General features: G+C 45.2%; 1 protein-coding gene across 4 annotated transcripts in view; it reads left to right on the plus strand.

The window, feature by feature from the left end:
* The window catches only part of tacc2 (transforming, acidic coiled-coil containing protein 2), a 45,581-nt gene that overhangs the window by 11,193 nt on the left and 13,678 nt on the right, over positions 1–20,710 (plus strand). For all 4 annotated transcript variants that reach the window (XM_071898021.2, XM_071898022.2, XM_071898023.2 and 1 more), the window contains exons 3-5: positions 664–1,395; positions 6,332–6,625; positions 20,201–20,307. In XM_071898021.2, coding sequence (XP_071754122.2) covers positions 664–1,395; positions 6,332–6,625; positions 20,201–20,307 — 1,133 coding nt within the window. The remainder of the gene's footprint in view (positions 1–663; positions 1,396–6,331; positions 6,626–20,200; positions 20,308–20,710) is intronic.

Raw genomic sequence — 20,710 nt, forward strand, 5'->3', positions numbered from 1 at the left:
CAAATAGAGCCAAGACAGATGAATAATTAATTAGGCTGATGAATATAATCACTTACCATATAAATGTTTCCATGAGATGAACATCTTTGATGTTCAGCCTATTTAATCGTTTGGTATTCATAGATTTTTGCAGTTTTGTTATTTAGCATTCAAGTAACACCATGTTCAGGCATTGTTATGAGTGATATTACAGAGAGCAGTGTGACAATGAATATGAATGAGGAAGTAAACACAGAGCTGGACTTTGTAGTGACTGGAGCTCGGGTCAGATGGCTCTGCCTGTTGAATTCTAATGGAAGTTAATGCAGCCTATTCTATCCAAAGGATGACATCAGCTGTGACATCAGCTCTGCTCTTCAGGGCAAGAATGAGCCTTTTCTCACTCGAAACAAACAGCTGTTCACAATGCAATGGAAACAACAACAACAACAACACAACACACACACACGCACACACATACACACACACACACACACACACGCACATACACACTTCCACTTCCACACACACACACACACACACACACACACACTCATGTAGACACACACTCCTGAACACGCACAAACACACACACATTTGTCATTTGTCACTCATGCCTTGTGTATGTTCTGTAAACTAAACAACTAATGCCCCAACCCCCTCTCTCTTGTATTGTTTTCCCAGGCCCCTCCCATCTCTGGAGTCTCCTCAACTAGAGTTTCTTACTCCGACTGAGGAGATAGCTGCTCCTCTGAGCCAGGAGGAGAACCCACCACCGGAGCAAGCAGCAGAGACCACAACAGAGATCCCACCTGTAGAACCTGTGAAGAAGTCAGTGGAGTTCCCAGAACCACCAAAGGAGCCAGTGGACATCCCAGAACCAACAAAGAAGACAGTAGAGCTCCCAGAACCAACAGGGAAGGAGGTAGAGCTCCTAGAACCAACAAAGAAGACAGTAGAGCTTCCAGAACCAACAAAGAAGACAGTAGAGCTCCCAGAACCAACAAAGGAGCTAGTGGACATCCCAGAACCAACAAAGAAGCCAGTAGAGCTCACAGAACCAACAAAGACACTAGTAGAGTTCCCAGAACCAACAAAGAAGCCAGTAGAGCTCACAGAACCAACAAAGACACTAGTAGAGTTCCCAGAACCAACAAAGAAGCCATTAGAGCACTCAGAACCAACCAAGAAGGTAGAGCTCCCAGAACCAACAAAGAAAGAAGTAGAGCTCACAGAACCAACAAAGAAGACAGCAGAGCACCCAGAACCAGTGAAGAAGCCAATCAGTGAGCTGCCAGAGGAACAAGTGGAAAAACCCATAGAAAGCCCTCCAGAAGAGCCATTAAAGGAGCCAGCTGGGGAAACTCCAGTGAAAGATACAGTCCAGGATCCTGTTGAGGAGCCACAGGACAGCGGGTGAGTGTCTCTGTAAACCTACAGTGTTGGCACAGTGAGCTGAAGTTAGTCTTAACAGCTATTGGAGGATCTACAGTATAATATGGATTTATTTAACATTATAAAATGAATATGAGGCAAATAAAGATACAGTCAGATTATGATTTCATTGTGTTTTCATGACCACCCTCCATGTTAAACAGTGTTGAAACAATGGCAACAGCAAACAAGACCAACTTCTGCTTATTGTCCCAATGCTTTTGCTGTTTAATGTATATCACAGATGATTTATCATTGTCAGTGTCATTTGGCCTATATTATGACTTGCTTTCTACAGCTCCTCTGTCATTAAAGCCTACTTTAACAATGTGAACAAACCCTCGAGAACACAAGAGTAATGTTTCTCTATAAGGCTGATGGCAAGGGGCTGTCCTCTTTTCAGTCAGTTCAGTCAGAAACTGGATTAAAAAAGTGTGTCCTGGTAATCCTAATTGACTAAAATCGAAGGATTATAGCCAGCCACAAGAATAACAGGGTTGTTGGAAGATTGCAAATTTTTTGGTTGACTGGTTTTCCAACAGAGATAAAAGACATCAGAATGATTTGTATACGTTGACTTTTTAGGGCTGATAGCATATTGTTTTTTGTCTTCTGTTTTCTTGTGAATTTTTACATTACATAGACATAACAGAGGAAATATATTGGTGTTAACTTACCTCTGTAATGGGGGACTCTCAGAGGTACATATGCTTTACAGCTCAGCAGAACACACTAGCCTGCCTGTCACACTTTTAAAAATGGATTTCCATACGCTCGGAGAGTCCCCTTGGTGGTTTTGTTTGTCTTTCAGACACCTCAAGGGGGTCTGGTGGGTTGTTGCTGTCTGCGATGGTTTGAGAGTGTCTGATTGGGTGAATGAGAAGGAGCCTCGGCCTTAGGAGCCTCCAGATTTTTACTGGTTGATGTCATTGCAGTGAACCCTTTATGTTGTTAAAACTCCTGACTAAGTTAAATACACACAGTAAACCTGTGTGGCGTTCAGCTCGACCTCTCTGTGTTTCCATATGGGCATCCACTATTTATTTAAACGCTTTTAACAGCTCTGGCTAGACTAACTTTCCATGTATGTCATTCTCTTTTTGTGCAACTTTTTATGTCAGTGCTAGAGTGTTCATTATACTACAGTACTATGGCTTTGCCATACCACAAGTACAATGCAATTCCAGATTATTTAAAGTGTGACAAATGTGTTATGTATTTCAGTTAATGTAGCTTTTTTAAATTTTTTTTTAGCTTTTCTCATGCCCTTTTGTCATCTATCTTTTTGTCACTCTCTCTCTCTCTCTCTCCTGCTGTCTGCTGCATGCCCAGTAGCCATCCCACATGCCAGAGTAGCACTTGCTGCCTGTCAGTCACAACACTTGTCCCATCAGTCCTGCTGGAGACAAGAGAGTTGGCGGAGTTAGAGAGAGGAGGGGTGAGACAGACATTTCTACTATAGGTTCCATCGGTAGATAGGGTTACGCACGCTTACATGTGTAAGAAAGAGATAGAGAGAGTGAGAGATATGTGGTGGCATGGTCAAGGGTGTGTGTGTGTGTGTGTGTGTGTGTGTATGTGTGTGTGGGTGTACATGTGTGTGTTTTTACCCCGCCCCCAGAGGCTGTCCTAGCTGTCAGTCCTGCTCAGTCTGTGTGGCTCTGTGAAGTGAAGCCGTGAAGCCCGGAGCGGGAGGAATTTGGGCAGGCACTCAGCCCCACTGAAGTCATTCGCGCAGGCCAGACAGAGTGGAACAAAAGCCAGAGTTCAGAGAAACACTTGAGCATGTGCTGCTGTGTGAGTGTGTATGAGAGAGTCAGAGTCACACAGAGAGAGAGCGAGATTGGGAGGTACAGTTTAGTGGCTCTGGTATTTGGAGTGCAGCAGGAGCTAAAGAGAAGGCATTTCCATCACTTAGGTCTGAAGTTGTCTGATGGATTCCTCCGTGGCTGAATGCTGGGTGAGTTGATGAGAAGTTGCCGCCATCGTTTTTTTTTTTTTTTCTGTCTGTCTGTGTGTGTGTGTGTGTGTGTCTGCATTTAAGTCCTACCGGGCGCCTGCAGCAGATGGCCCGTAGGTAACTAGTGCTAATTACGTTCTGCCTCTGCTGACCTCACCAGATGTGCGGAGGGAGGGACAAATACAAAGACGAAGGGAGGGAAGGAGGAAAGGAAGGAGCGAAGTTGTGAAATGCAGCATGGTGTGTTTGTGTGAAAAGCGATGCAGGTTAGAGCATGTTCTGCCACCCGCCCCTGCTTCTCTGTACTTTCTGACACCTGATGTACAGACTGTCTGACTCTGTTGGAGAGGAAGCTTATCAATTGTAGTACAAATACTGATTACCTGGTGTCTGTAGGTTTTTCTGGTCCTGTTGACATCAGTCTCAAACTATGTTGTTTTCTTATAGTAAAGATTTTTGATTGGCAGACTTTAAAATTTAGGATGTCAGTTAATAAATGAACTCGGGCCTAGTAGGACATACAAAGGGGAGGAGCACAAAGGAGCACTGTATTGCTCATTCACCTATGTCATAAAATGTATATATTTTTATAAAGGTACATGGCTAGTTTTGATAAATGGTTATTTCTTTTGTGAGCCCATCATCACTTCTGAAGCTGAAACACCATGTGGGCTTGTGGGAATGGGAATGAGGCTGTTTACTGTAACTTGGTATGTGGGATATTTCTCATCCACGTTTTTAGAGTAAGAGGGAAGTGGGATGTGATATAGCCCACATTGTACTGCAAATAGACTGGTTGCCATGGCAATTGTAGTTTCATATGCCTTTACTTGCGTGAATGAAGTGGATAATCTCATGCCTGTCATTTATATAACCACACTAGACTGACTTTAAATAATGTTTCAATCTCAAAGCTGACAGAAGCGAATTAGTGGATTAATTATGATGTCTTTTTTGTGTTTGTGTGTGTATACATGGGTGTGTGTGTGTGTGTGTGTGTGTGTGTGAGGACAGTATGAGCTGGCTGCAGGACAGAAATGGTCCTCCCATTCTTTTAGCTTTCAAAAAACTCTTTTCCCATTGCCTTCAGCTGGTTTTATTTACTGCTCTCTGTTTATCATTAAACACCCTGCCTGGGCTTGCTGTCTTCTGCTTCCAGCTGCTTCCAGTAGATTAGTGTGTGTGTGTGTGTGTGTGTGTGTGTGTGTGTGTATGTGTGTGTGTGTATGTGTGCATGCATATGTATGTATTGCTTGCATATACATGATATCTATTTCATTTACTTAATATCCATTCAAGAAAGTAGAGGTTAGAGAATGGGGTTTGTGACCTGGCTTGTGCTGAGATAATCACCTGTTTGAATCCCTGGCCTGGCTGGGAAAATCTGGATTGAAAAAATGGTTGAGAAAATGCGCTCTTCTCTTCTCAAGAACTACTGCTGAGGTGTCCTTGAGTAATGCGCCGCACCCCCAGCTGCTCAGTGGCCGACAGCAAGAGACTGTGGTTGTATTGGGCATGTGTGTAACTGTGTGAATCTGGGAGAGTGCGATGCTGAAAAAGGCATACAGGCTCAATCAGCTTTCCCTGGATAAATCAAGTTTAGAAACATGTGTCTCATGTCCATGACACTGCAAAGCCCTACTCACTCTTGGTGTATTCATCTTGTCACGGTGGTAAGGCCCCAGCTGTGAACCCCAGTGAACCAGCTGACATTTTCTCCTCAAAAAGACACAGGCCCACTGGATGCTCTGCACCTATCCCGTATTCAGCGTCTTAGCCTTATTCTCTGCCATTCTCTCTTCTCTATTCCCTTGATTCACCTTTCTATCTGCTCCATGACTGCTTTTTTTTATTTTTATTTTTAGAGGAAATGCTGAGTCTTACCACAGTTCGCCCAGACTATGTTGTGACTTGGTTTCTATTTCCAGACTGCATGTGCCAAGTTGGTCACAGATGCTGACATATGTATGGCGTTGGACGGCTCTGCGAAGGGGCTGGGTCATTGAATGAGGATTTGTTGTGAGAGGAATGGGACTACATCACAAATATATATATGGAGGTGTTGGATCCTCTGAATATAACCATTCATATATGCATCTATTAGAAGTTTCTTCAGATTTCTCTATATTTCATCCTGTGAGCACAGTGGAATGGGAGGAACCAGAACCCTATTAGATGTAAACTGTAACTCACTCCGCCCTTAAGAAAAGCATACGCCCTCATTAAATGTTATTAAGTTCTGACTGCAGCAGGGAGAGAGACGGAGGAAAGGAATAACAGAGCTCCATTTTCAATCTGAAATGAGCTGGAGGGGACTGTTTAGAAAGTGTAGGTCAGGGGAGGGTTGAGTTGATGCTTCTCTATTATGTGTACTTGTAGTTGCTGATGGCGTTGTGAGGCTCTGGCCTACAGTGAAGAGCACTGGTGTATTTTTAGAGCTGAACAGGAGGCAGGCCCCAAGTGGGGAACAGCTGCATGGGCGGCCATCGCATTGCCTGTCAGATTAGAGAGGCTACTACTCCTGATAAGACGGGCCTGGACCGTGGCCAAATCCACTCCACCAGGTGGCCAGTGATGACAGAGCCAGACTCCCAGCACCCTCAGACAGGCTGCTACGCCACAGAGAGAACACACAGGAAAGCATGGAGCGTCATGCAAGGGGCCTAACGAGTGTAGCAGCCACTGCCGGAGTTATGTTTTCAACTGTGTGTAATTTAAATGATGGTTGGAACGAGTGTTTAAAGAGACTCTCTGAAGCTGAGGGTCTTGTCACCGCCGATTTTAGGTGAAGGCGTAAAGGAGAGCGGTCTAGCCTATTCTGCTCTGAGGTAAGTTTCCTTCACGGTTCATTTGTATGGAGGAAAAATGGAATGTGTCCTCAGAGGGCTTTCCAAATCGCCGTACTTGGCCGTCTTGCTCCGGTCCGTCTGTTGATGTTTCGTGTTCCCTCCTCTGCAGGCGCTCCCTTACTGAGCAGGCAGAGAGAGGTGACCCTGCCCCCGCCCCCGCCTCCCCACCTCCTCCCTCCGGACACCGCTCCCCGCCTGCCCTCCCTCCTCACCTCCAGGACGCAGCAGAGTTCCCCACTCCTCCTCCCACGCCCCCGGAGAGGCAAACTCCCGAAGCTCGTTTAACCCCACCTGCATCCCCCCGCCCTCCTCCTCCACCAACCCCTGCCTGCCCACCTCCACCTTCTGGTCACCAGGAGGGGGACCCCCACCCTGCCTCCGCACCCTGCCACCCCCCTGCAAGGTACGTTCCTATCCTATGAACCTCTACTATAGTATGGCTGTCACGGTCTCAGGAGTTTGGGGGTAAGGAATCATTGTGATTTCTCTGTAAAATATCATAAATGTTTCTAAAATGGTTATAGCTTGAAATAGGAACATTACAAGCCTTGTGGTCCTTCAACCTTCAACTTTTTCGTTTCTTATTTCATTGGATAACAAATTTCATGCATGTACGTTCTAAGCCTTGTTGGTTGAGTTTCTGTGTTTCCTTCTGTTCCTCTGCTCCAATTATTCTAAGACCATAGATTCGGCTGGTGCTGACAGTCGTCCCTTTAGCCTGCTTGACGGAAAGTATAGCTATGTTCTTATCCTGTAAACCCCGGTCCGGGTTAAATCACACAGCCTTAAATGCAGCCCGTGGACCTCCATGTGGAACTACCGGAAGTGTAGTCATACAGGCCGCAGCCTCATTTTAACTCAAGCAATCTATCACTGCATAATTTATTAATCCTCTACAGAGCTGTAGCAGTGTGCGGCTGTTTGATGTACAGTAAACTCACTTCTTTTCCTTTAGACAGTGCTGACCACAGATATAGAGATGCATCAGGTATTAATGCCATTTGCTGAGTGAAGTCCAGAGCAACTAGGTATTCGTCTCTGCTACGTCAGCACCGGCCTTGTTCCCCCGTTCAGAAAATTACAGTCCAACATTGCTCTGCACCACATGCACACACAGGAAATAGGATTTACTGATGTATGAACTCAGTGGTTTTGGAAATTGAAATAAATACGCTGATGCTGGATAGCACACGCATTAGGGCCAAATGTTTATCTGTGGATCGTTTCTTCATTACAGCATTAAGTAGGCCACTTATCCACCACACTTCTTCACAATAAGCCCAATCTGCCCCATCTTAACCACTTGACACAGCATGGCAGATTTCTTGCCATTAAAGCTGCTTGTGTAGCACCCTATTCCTGGCAGAAGGCCATTGTTCCACCCCAGAACACAATGATGCTCATTCATAACTTAACACTGATGCTTATTGCGTTTAAATGCTGCTCATTATTTCGATATCAGCGCTAGCTATTCTCCCCACTGATAATGCTAACCATTCTGCTGCGGTCCTTCTCGGCCGTGTGATTCATTTCATAGATTTGTTTTATAGGAGAGAATGACTCAGCCACTTTGTTTTAGTTTCACAATGCAGCGCTGTTTCCAACCAGCAGAGGGAGTGTGTTCCCTTATCAGAGTCCAGCATTCATGTTGGACTGCCAGCCTGTGTCTGCACTCTGCTGTCTGAATGCTGCAGTCAGCTGGTACATAGACAAACACAACACAGGGAGATACACTAACACTCCTGTATCTCACTATAAATCAGTTTTCATTTTCTGGGTAAAGTGATACATGTCTGTCTTTGATGACTGAGACTATTTGGCTTTCTTAACGGCCGCCTCCTATATTTCCTATAGTGAAGACAAGGATTTTGAGAAGAGCAGGATGGTGTTGCTATATTATTTATGATGGTATGTAAATAGCAGCAAAGGCTGTTCAGAGAGGACAGTTAGAGAGCAGTAGCAACAGAGAGCTCAGCTATTGGCTACAGAGTGGAGGATCAACACGGTGACTAGGTGTGAGGACTCTGACTGATTGGGTGTCACGTATTAACCTGTTTGTGTCTGCAGACATAGAGGGCAGGCTGCAGGGGGTCTACAGGTGTTGGCTGTAGTAGAAATCTTCAGACCAAGAACCAAATATGTCTGTGAAAATTGTTTTTTCAACAGCTAACGTATGTGCAGTTATATAGTGAATCTAATTTAACTTAGTTTTACTTTCTGTATTCTGAGTATGAATGTCATACATCGCCTGACAGTACGCAACTTCTACTCTCTTTATCTATGAATACAAATGACAAAAATGACTTTATTCATAATAACAGTGGCGCAGAGACAAGGGCTTGAACCTGGGTCTTCCCTACTTACTGTATTTTATGAGCAATAAATCCCATGGAATCTGAAAAGCAAGAACGAAGTCTTCCCCTTTAATATAAAATAGGAGTTTTTTGTCAGGGAGTCACTCCTTGACAGCATTTTATTTGATCCTTTTGTTTTTCTCGATTCCCCTGAAAACCTCATTACTATACAGCACATCCCGACCACTGCTTTGATATTATAGTTCATGTGTATCCAAGTCGCGCTCTCTTCTCTTTCCCCTTTTTGAGATCGTAGAGAATGACAGAAATAAAGCACTGATTATGTCAATATTGAAACCTTTATGAGCACAGGTTGGATTCTACAGGCCACTTGCCTGTATTTGAAGAGAAACATGCTCGGCCCCTTTACCTTTTCTGACCACAACACCTGTCAGTGGTTTAGGAAACCAGTTGGTGGGTATCCAAGCTACCGCTTTGCTGGATCTTTCTCTTTCAAGTTTCCCATTGTAGTGCCTTGGTGATTCCACTGCTCTCGCTCTTATCATTTACTTTGTTCAGCCAAAGAGGAGACATGCCTCTGAACCTCAAAATACATTTTGAAGTCACTCAAACAGAAAACTATTATCTGTGTCTTTATAGTCTTGCACAAAACAAAGTAGTTCAACATGTATACACAGTTGGCTAGAGTGTGCTGCCAAAAGCAATGTTGTAAGATAATATAAGTGCAGGAGGATAAAGTCTACAACCCTCAGAGTGGATGTTTTGCAGACACAGCCTCAGGACATCAATCCCAGGAGTGATAGTTTATGGGAGAACTGAAGCTTTTTCATAGCATATGAAAAGCAAAGCCCTGGGCTCTTCCCCTGCCTGATCAGACAGCTGTTGGGTTTGCGGACCAAGGAGGATCAGAGGGGCACATCACCACCCAGCATCATGTCATAGATACCTAAACCCTGGATTCCCCCAAAATACATCTTTTTACCTCTTGTCATGTGCAGAGTGGCTTTATTCTGCGTGATAGCACACAGTTGCATCTGCATATTTCTGCGTATTTGAGCATATGGACTCAGAGATAGAAACAAGATTTCAGCGTGGGTTCAGGATTTTTAGACACTTATCTTGTTGATCACTAGCCAAGACATCCAACGGTTTACATGTTTTTTTAGTGAGAAGTTGCCAACAGCCCCCTGTAAGCAAATAGCAATTGTAGTAATCCTAGGATAGCTATATAAATCAATGGATAACAACAACAAAACAAAGAGTGATAGTGCTCAATAGGACAAGTTTCTATAAACGACTCCCTCCTTAAAGTCACACTGTTCTTACCTAACTATAAACCCATTTCACAGGCACATAGAGGGCAGATTGTCACCCTTTTCTAATATCTTGTTCTCAAACCGAGTAAGGTTTGTCTCAAGATATGAACCTTTCCACTTAGCTTCAACCTGCATCCCTGAAACCATAAATTCTTCTGCGTCAATAGTTAAAAGCGTAGGCTATTTCATCCGAGCCCTCTTCAAGTATGTGGACCGTAGTGACCCAGTTTCCCCTAGAGCAAGGTTATGAATCTTTCAGAAAAACCTGCCATGGCCATATCTTCCAGTGCCTGACTTTGTTGAATTTTTCATTTCTTCATTTTCTCAGTCTGAGGATGGAGCTGAAGTGCCAGGCCAGAGCCTTTGCAGAGGGTGTTTATGTTGCTCCTTCAGTAGGAAGCATTTCTATTCCTTTTCATTTGGAAATAGGGCAGAATATGAACTTATACTTCACACATACATGCTTTGCTTTCCTGGGCACATGGATGTATTTGTGACCCAACTGCTATGAGGGTCTGGTTGGCAGTAGCAATCAATATATTTGCTCCAGTGGGGGTCTCTGTTGTGAGTGGGAGAGTGGGCAGTATTTGTACTTGTCCCCTAGGGCTATGAAACATTGACTGGCAGACCCATCAGAGACTAGAATCACGTCAATATTCTCTGTGAACTCATGTTAATGGACTTGACGTTTACATGTAAGCTCTCCCTTTTTACAATTGGGGGTTAGGTTGGGCATGCGGCCAACCTGCCCCTCTCTGCCCTTGTGTTCCATGTTATGTGATGGAATTGGAGATTACCCGTTTAAATCTGTCCTTTAGTCCACGTAGGCTGAGGCACGACACCTGAAACCCGCATACAGCGAGTCTGTGTGATCAGAAGCGCTGCAGGCCAAGCTTGCTATTGTAGTGAGTCCTCATTCCCTCACTTTCCCATGAGTGTACAATGGATTTATTCTTCTCATATTTCAGACGCCTTTCCCAGTCTAGTTTCCCACTGCTCTTAGACAATCAATGGGAATTTGCAGAACCTGTTCCAGCTCTTGTTTCAACCCTACAGGACCCGCTCTCTGTGTCTCTAACACACAGATGTCTAAAATACAGAGATTGGCAGACAGTCAGTGATTAATGCTCTTCCTGTCTTTGATGCATTCCAAGGTTTGGTGTGAGTGCCAGTAAATTAGATCACCAATCCAGCCTGCTCCCCTGGGAGTCAACATAGAGGCATAGAGGCAGCCTTAATTTTGAAATGGCTGGGAGAGAGATGCTCATATGCCAGGATGCATTTGTCCTTGTCTCCTCAGCGCAGGATGACGCCCATTTACCGGTTTCTTACTTTTATATGCATTCATAAAACTTTATCAGTCTGCCAGTGGGTTGTCAGTGTGTCTTGTTTGTCTTCCTAGTTGGTATTTCTAGTTGGATGCTGAAGGAATTGAAAGGTATAATAAAAGATGTTTTTAATTTGATTTTGTACTTTTTTTTTGTCTGTATGAAAGAAAGTAAGGCCTATTTTGTGTGCTGCTATAGAGTAGCTGGTGGAGGGGCTTGAGAGAAGGAGAATATAATAGGGCATGAGTTGAATAATGCACATGCACACACATAGTTTCTCAGGGTCTATTGTTTACCTCATGCATCACTCTGGTTGGCCACGCTGCCTGCTGGAAGCTTCCATTGTGTGAAAAGGAGGCACAAAATGACACGTTCACTCTTGCGACCCACTGGGCTGAGAGAGGGGGATCCGGGCTGGAGAAAGAGAGAGTCGAGAGGTATGGTGACTGTGGTGGGGGGCGGGGGGAAGGAAGGAGACTGACGGAGTGGTGGAGAAAGACCCTGTTAATCAGTGTGCTTTGGGGTCTGCTATTGTTTGGCTCCCCCTGCATAGTCGCGGTAGCGGACTAGAAAAAGCTGCTTGTCTTTTTAAAGGCGCAGGAGGCTGGTGTCAGGGGAGAGAGTGGAGGAGAGAGGGGGGAGGAGGCACGGAGAGCAGCTACACAGCTCAGCGATATCAGCAACCAAACACAGAGAGACGGCGCCTCACACACACACACACACACATGCATGAAAGAAAGAGAACGGGATTTCATTCCATTTGTTTTTTGGATTATTTCCTCCTTTCAATTTTGAGATCTATTCCTCCTGGCGTTTGTTTGTTGCATCATTTTACCTGCGACCGCCAGATGAGAAGCAGGGATATTCCCAGTCGTAACCGTAGAGGAGGAGAGGATCAGGGATGCTGTGCGTAAAGTGGGGAGCTGTGAATCATCCACTGCTTTGCTCCTGATGCAAGCAGGACTCTCTCATCCACTGCAGTGCAGCACGATAACTCACACCGCGGAGCTCAGGCCGGTGCTCGCCTCCGCCGACACAGTCCGCCTCGCTGGAAGGACCGCGGGAGAAGGAGAAGGAGTTTTTGGGGGGTGCAGGTGGATGTGGAGGGTGGGACGGGGAGCAGGAGCTGGCCGGGGGAAGGGGGGGGGAGAGGGCAGAGCTAGCTGAGGATGGGAGCCAACGAGTCCATGGAGCACGGACAGGCGCCCTGTCCCTCTCAAGAACACATGTGAGTCCTACTTTACCTGCCTGCCTGCTCACCAGTCTGTCTGAAAGCGTTCAGGGATGTGATCAGGCGAGCAAAAAAAAAAAAAGCAGGGAAAAAGCAAGAAAATGGTAATCTCCTATTAGAGAAATCACAAAGAATCCCCCCTTGGAGATGATTTGAAGGCTTGGAGAGTAGCTCCTACTGATTCTGCCACTGTTTTTGTCATATTGATTTTTATTTGTGTATGGTTCTGAAGTGGTTTTCCATGCACGCTGCCATAAAGCTTTTCCAAACTGTGTAATCCTCCAATGCGAGTCGGTACTAAGACAAACGGAGAATGTCGTCACTGTTGTTGTTTTCTTTTGTGATGTAAATAAGGATGAGGGGATCGGAGCACGTGTGTGGGCACATGTATACGTGCATCAGTGCGCCTAGAGTAGGCTACAGTATGTACGGATCAAACATAATAGTGCTTCAGGGAGGCTGTGGGAAGCACAATTAGGCAATGGGCAGGTGCCACTGGGAGGCTGGTGGGGTGATGTTTTGCTGTGTGAAGGAGGCCACGGCTGCCGCGCTGGGAGCAGGAGCTGGTGACGGCGCTGAAATAGAACACACTTTGTGGTTGGTGGAAGAAGATAACTCCGGAATAAGAGTGGATGAGAGAGAGTTGGAGAGGGAGGGAGAGAGAGAGAGAGAGAGAGAGGGAGAGAGAGAGGGAGTGTGCTCCACTTTGCTGTGTTTTATTTATATCTCAGACACTCTACCGCACAGGGGAACAAGGACCTGGGGAGTCACGGGTGGAGGCAGATGGAGTGTGTGTGTGTGTGTGTGTGCATGTGTGTTTGATCTTTGTGGGAGGTGTGAGTATTTTTGAAGTCTAGCATAACATAATCATCTCATAGGTCTAATAACTTTCAGGCTGTAGAGCAGGGATAGGCGACCATGTGGCATGGAGGGCCAAGAGTCTGCAGATTTTCATTCCAGCCAAACACTGCAATTGTGCTGATCAGTAAAATCACCTGGTGTAGTGTTTGGTTGGAATAAAAACCTGCAGACTCTGGGCCCTTCTTGGCACATGGTTGCCTATCCCTCCTTTAGTGGATTGGAATAATCACATTAATACATCAACAGCAGCTACAGGCTCTTAGCATTGTTAGGTTGGTAGCCAGTTTATCCTACAGGTGCAGAAGAACAAAGCACTGTGCCCATCATTCCAACCATTACTAATATGGCTTTTACAGTGTTCACTCCTTTAGTTGTGTAACACTGTCAAGAGCACTTGTATAATTCAAGCACACCTGGAAGCTCACTGTAGGGCTCAGGAGGGTTAATGTAAGTGCTTACTGTAAGATTGCACTTTATTGTCCATTTCAATAGCTAAAAATATAATCAATCAAGGCTTAAGTGCAGTCACACAGTTAAAAAACATGACCAAATACATTTGCGAAATGTAGTTGCTATAAAAAGGCATAATTTTTTCTCATTATAACATCTATTCATACAACTAACTACATTTGCAGGTGTTAGTGGAGTACTATTGTATCCCTCTGGAACTGCTCATTTACACATGTACTGTAATACATAGGCAATTAGGTGGAATCGACCAAACGATGTGCTATGCTCAAGAGAATTATTATTCTCTGTGAGTCTGAGTTTTATAATGGAAGAATGACATCATCCATAAAGCAAGGCCAGTGAGGTTGTGTTGTGTGCATTCACCGGAGGGGGGGGGGGGGGGGGTAGCTGTCTCTCTTTCCTGTCTCTTTTCTGCAGTCATATGAATTAACCTTCTGATCTCATCATCAAAATAGTGGGATATTGTCCCCCACCCCCTCCTTGCTGATGCTCTGCCTTGCAGGCATCACCCTAGCCTGTTGTTTTTAAGGCACCATCTGCTTGCATCCAAGGTCTCAAATTAGGCTAGATGAGGTATTACTGAATGGAGATTATCTTAGTCTGACACTCTTTCGTCTCAATGGCTTCTTTGTTTTGAAAATAGATCTGGAGTGAGTGGATTTCTTGGAAAAAGGGACACTACACTCCAAAAGGATGCACGGTTTTTGCTGATTTGAAGTTGTTTTTTTTTGGTTCTCAGTCTGGATGGAGATGAGAGAGAAACTGCAAGACATCCGCTTTTTGAGAAAAACACATTTCTTCACAGTTCTTTTTCAGGTACAGAGAGTGATTCTCCATAAGTTTTCATTTCCTGAGGTGGAAGAATCAGCTGCAGAAGACAGAGCTGCTTTGTGTTCTTGTCCCGTCACAAAGCTCCTACTGGCTGCTCTCCGCCCGCTAAATCACATCTGTCTAGAAACTGAAGAGGCTGCAGGGAAGCACTTTGATCAAAGTCTCTCTCTCTCTCTCTCTCTCTCTCTCTCTCTCTCCCTCTCTCTCTCTCTCTCTCTCTCTCTGTCTCTCGGTCTCATCTGTGAACTTAACCAGATGACTTTTATATCTTGTAAAATGAAGATTGGTTGTGGTTTCATATGGTGTAGTGCCCATGTGATATATTATATATCCAGACATTCATTCATCAGTGGCAAAAAAGCACAATAGCTCCCTCTGTTGGTCTCATCAGAGGCTCTCACGTCCACCTTGTACCACAGACACATAAAATAACTCATCATATTATTACATAATTTTACCCTCTTCTGACTTTTCAGAATCCAGCACAAATCAGACATTTACCCTCATTAACAGTCATTCAAATTATATGCTGTATAATGCTTACTTTCGAATGTTATGTCTTTAAAGTCTATTTGTCTGCTTTGATAGATTTTCTGACAAAAATCCAAGTTGACTGATATATATACACTCATTATTGAATTGTCACTGACATCTGCTAATGCGGAGCATGTGCGCAGCTTTTTAGTATATTGACCTGTCACATATGCTGACGGAAGACAATTGCTGATTCTCACACTAGACAGTAAGCTGCTCTGCTTTCCTTTTTTTGTCTGACAGACAGGCAGCAGAGATTTTAGTGTTTGCCCTCAGCACCAGTCCAGAATGCTAACAGCAGACAAAAATGGATTTTCAGGAAGGCAGTGTGACACAAATCCTCCTGATAACGAATGGTCAAAAGCAGGAGAGGAGAGAAGGAAGGGAGGGAGGAACGAGGAGAGAGGCTTAAGGAAACAAAGGGAAGACGCATTGGAGAGATAGAGGGAGGTGGGATGAGGGACTTAAAGGAAATGAGGAATGGGATGGAAGGAGAGAGATGGCCTCGATCACAGTCGGCGTGCAGACAGACAGCCTTTTAGAGGCGTTTGACAGCCAACAGAAGATGGTGGGAGTCTGCAGCAGCTAATCCGATGTCCCGCTAATCACACAGCTGCCAGCAGACCGGCAGCCAGCCCCCTGCCTCCATTCATCCCCCCACTTCTTTATTCAGCACCCTTCCCAGCAGCCTCCATCTGATCCGTGGCTGTGTCTCCCTGTCCCCCTTTCCTTGGTGACATCAAGTTTAATAGTGTAGCATTTTCTGCGAGAACAGACTACAAATGATTGCCCATGTCCATTTTCTATGCTATGATCTTGAAATGTCTTGGCAGAAGAGACAATTAGGTATCCAGTATACATTTCCCCTCTTCACTCATTTTTTTGTACTTGCTGCATGTTTTTTGGAAGGTTTTTGTATATTAGAGAATGACAGGTGGCGTTGGGTTTATGTGCAGGTGTAGCCCAGTTTCCCCCTCTCCCCCGGGGCTGCAGGCGGCTCTCCCTCCAGCACTGAGAGGGCTGTTTAGATAGGGTGAGACGGATTTGGCCGAGAGCAGAGACATGTCTGGCTGTCTGAAATGCAGCGTCTCTCTCTACCTCCCACTGCAGAGTTTCTGTCTCCAGGCAGTCATCTCATCCTGTGAGAGGTTGCTATTAACTGCTGCTCTCTTTGTTTCAATTCGCCCCCATACCCCGATTGCTCACACACACGTTGCGTCTCCTGTTTCTTTGTTTTTTTTCTGCTAGTAGGTAAGCCTAAGAGCTTCTGAAGATACGATTACAGGAAAACAAAAGACATTCAAGGATCAAATATGTTTATTCACCTGATTTCATGCATTTTAAATGTCATTTGTATTATTGCCAAAGCACTGACATGGAGCATCATCATTCAGATGATTAGTATTAGCCATGCTGGTAGGAAGCGTCTGAGGAAAGGAAAGTGAACAATACTATTTTTCTTTCGTCTTTAAACCATTTCAGGGGTTCCGAGCAGAATAGTGTTGCAGTCAGGATTGTTTTCTAGGCAGCTGTTCGAATAATAAACCCGTAATGTGCCTTTATTTGTCTTCCATATCATATAATAGACTTTATTGGACCCTTGTTGGTTAGTTAAGCCTCAGTTGAGGGTGTGTGTGTTGGCTGGGACTGTGTGCATCCAGCTACTCTGTTTTTTTTCACCACAGTGGAACATATGGCGTGAACAGCCTCCAGTTACCATGGCAACACTGTGTTTGCAGTCATATGAAAAGTGTCCTCTGCAAGGACATACGCTGAGCGCTGAAATGAGCCCTAATTACCTCACTACTGTTTCAGTGATATTTTTATCCATTCTCATAACAGCAGCAGTCATCAAAACTGTTTCCAGAAAGCTACATCTATCTTCGTGGATTTATGGATTAGTTTTTTGGATTAGTTGCTCCTTTGAGTGGTTGTATTTCCATGTATCAAACTTGCTATGGTGTATGTGTATTTGGTCTTCATACGTTACACCCTGTAAGTGGGTCCTTGCCCTGTCCTTGGAGCTGTCTGTGTCACTGCCTGACCATCTGACACCATGATCCCTGCTCCCACTGACTGATCCAGACGGATCTACAGACAGCCCAGTCTGATCCTGCTGGGACACACTGGGCCTTCACAGAGATTACAGGGCTGGTTCCCCTCTTGACTATGTGCTATCTCATCTCATATCATAGCACCATGAAAGTAACAAACCTCAATGTTTTTTTATTGGTAGGCATCAGCAGAGTCAGTCTATGAAAAATGTATGAAGCAGGTTCCACTGCATCCTTCTTCACCCAGATTTTGCAGGTTTAGCCTGCTGCTTGACGCAGTTGCGCATCCTGACAAAATTCTTGAGATTTATCAGTGAAAATGCTGATACCAGCTCACGGAGCACATTGCAGTGCTCCTTCCTGCGATCTTGCTGGCCGAGAACATCCTCCACCTCTGCAGTGACATGCCCCCGGGGGTGGTGGACATATTGACCATGACAGTCAGAGGGTTTTATTAGATATTGGTCTCCTCTGCCTCCCTGTCTCTCCAACCCCTTCTAGGTGCACTTATGTCTCACTCAGCCCTCAATCTTTGTCATCGACTTATCAGCCATAATGCTGGCTAGCGATGTTGCAGCCCCCCCCCCAACACCAACACGTCTTTCATGGTAGCAGCTGTTAGTTGATCCATGTTTGCATGTGTCCATGACAAAGGACCCCCGCAGGATGGTGGATGGCTTCAACATGACCTGAGAAGAAGCCATATAGATGAACTAGATCAATAGAGACTTGAGCTTTCATCTAAGTGGGGGTCCTCGTCTCCTCTCCTTCTCCAGTCCCCTTGTGTATGTATATGTGTGTGTGTGTGTATGTGTGTGTGTGTTTAAGTGGGGGTCCACCATAACCACACAGTTAGCTGCAACTGGAAAGTGAGCCCTTGCCCTAGGCATTGCTTTTTTCATTGCCCATTTTTTATTGTTCATTGTAAAAGGCTCATTTCATTATACTGTCCGAAGATGTGCTGGAGAAACCATTAGTCTGCACAAGACAGTATGTTAATCTCATGGCTCCTAAATACACCTATGTAAGCAAATCTTTTGTCTCAGGAGTGCCTACCATAATACATTGTAAGATACCAATAGTACTTAAAATGATGTCTATATGTGCTGGCTCTATTTTATATAGCAATTCTGTTTCAGTGTGTCAGTGAAGATGAACTGGGTTTGTAGAGCAGCATCTGGGTGTGTTCTTTGCACTTGGACCAAAGCAGTGAGCGTCGATTTTCTCATTATAATTCGAGGCAGAGGCACGATAATGTGTTAGAGAGGGGAATGAGCGATCTTCCTCACAGCAGATAAGGCTGGTGAGCAGTAGACTGCCTTTTCTCTTCTATACTGTATGAACTGTAGCCTGCCTCTGACACACTACCGCCTCTCACAGTGAGTGGTTCAGAAGAGCAAGAGAAGACGGAGGAAGGGAGGGCAGCGGAGAGGGTGGGAGAGGGAGGGAGAGAGAGAGAGAGAGAGAGAGGCAGAGAGAGTGCCAGAATATATGCAGGTGCTGGGCTTCTGCAGCCAGTCTCATTTGGATTGGGAGGCATCAATTCCTACTGGGGAGGAGTGGAGACAAACCGATATGGCTATAGATAAAAAAGAGGAGCAGCGTGAAAGGACTGAGATATTAGAGAGGAAACAAAGAGAGATTAGACTGTAGAGGAGAGGAGGAGAAAAGGAGGGAAAACAGAGGAAAGGTGAGAGCCGGCGTTCCTAGACGTCGTCAGGGGGAGAGAGCTTGCAGAGGAGGCAGTGGGCGTCTACCTGCGTGGCAGGCGGTAGCGTTGTGGTTGCAGAGAGGTGTAGCCAGCCGGCAGCCATGGCAGTGAGTGCGTGGCAGGCTCTGTCTCCACTGCAGTGGGCTCGCTGGGGCTGGGACACGCTGCTGGGAGGGGCAGGGGACGGGGACGGGGACAGCCCGGGCTCGGATCCCGCTCTGGGGCTCCTGCGGAGTCTCTCCTGGGGCTCACGCCACGACAGCATGATCAAGGCTGCCGGGGAGCCAGTCAGACAGAGGTGAGACAGGATGGGATGCTGGGGCTGCATGCCGCCACATAATGCATTGATCGTCGGAGTGCGGTGGTTGGTAGTCAGAGGGTGTGTGGTGAGCTGTGTTATATGTGTGTGTGTGTGTGTGTGTGTGGGGTGGGGGGTGGGGGTGGGGGTGGGGGGTGGGGGTTGCAGTTGCTGAAAATGATCAATCAATATTGTTTTTGTGTAGGATGATAACATCTGTCTTATTATCAACCTATGAGCATGAAGTAATCACGCAGTTATCAATTCATTATATTTCCCTCACTCCGTCTATTGGTCTATTTCTGTACATAGCTGTGATGTCTCTAGGTGGTCTGTGTGTGTGTGTGTGTGTGTGTGTGCGTGTGTGTATGTGTGCGCATGGGGGTTGGGGTGTGCAGAGGTGATTTTATGTCTCAGGCGTGGCGTTATGTGTCTCCTCACTGCAGATTCAGCACTTTCATTTCGCGCCATACAAATCCCACTAGAAATGGGAATATATATAATATATGGGAACACATACTGGACAGGGGCTTTGCTTTTCTAAATATGGTCGAGTGAATTTGTTGGACTGTAAAGCAGGTGGTAATGAATGCAGAATGCCTTATTAGCAGATGTGGGTATTAAGGATATTCAAATAGTATGGCAGCAGATGTTCAGTAGCTCTGATTATAGGAAATGAGTGATGTCATGTCATTTTAGTGAAACTGCGCATGTACAGTATGCCACAGGGAATAGCACTTACTACCTATCTGTGATATACACAGTAAAATACTGCTTTCAATGAATCTTTATGAAGAATGATATTATAACTCATTCATCTGTGTTGATCATAAGACCTCTCTGCTTTTGCTACTTACTTGAGTAAGAAATGTGTCCTTCATGATATGCTGTGTCTAAAGGAGAGCGCATTAGCTCACACGTGACTTCAGGGTCAATGATCCAGCTACAGTCATAGCAGCTATCACAGTTCAAGTGATATTAATCAGAATAGCAATCCTGAGTTAGTCTATCCTTGTCTTTTGCTATAGGAGCTCAGACTCTGATGGAGCGTTTGAGACCCCCGAGTCCACAACCCCAGTGAAGGCTGTTTCCCCTACAGATCCCCACAACCAGCAGCTAACATCTAACGACCAAGGTAAGAGTAAGAGCAACATCCCATGTTGAGGGCTAAGCTCTCATATGATGCTCTGATGTAACTACTATCCTAAGCCTAGAGATAAAGTAGAATTTAAGGGAAAAGAAAGGGTGAAAGAAGGGCTTGTTGCACCATCTAGTGGAATTAAGTAGAACTCCACATTTCTGAAAAAAAGGTCTTTGTTTGCTGAGATAAGCATCCCCACTGCACAGTACTGAGGCTCTGGGATATGTGGGATAGGCTTAACAATCGACACAGTCTCCATTTCTCATGTAGTCATTTTTCATGACTATTTTGAACTTATTGTCCAACTGGGAGTGTCTTATTGAATAATTCAGAGCACATTCCTCAATATAATTGGATGTGTCAAAAACCAGCAGCAGGTTTTTATCTTCTTGCAGCC

Source organism: Centroberyx gerrardi, chromosome 15 (genome assembly GCF_048128805.1).
Source record: "Centroberyx gerrardi isolate f3 chromosome 15, fCenGer3.hap1.cur.20231027, whole genome shotgun sequence".
Lineage (NCBI taxonomy): Eukaryota > Metazoa > Chordata > Actinopteri > Beryciformes > Berycidae > Centroberyx > Centroberyx gerrardi.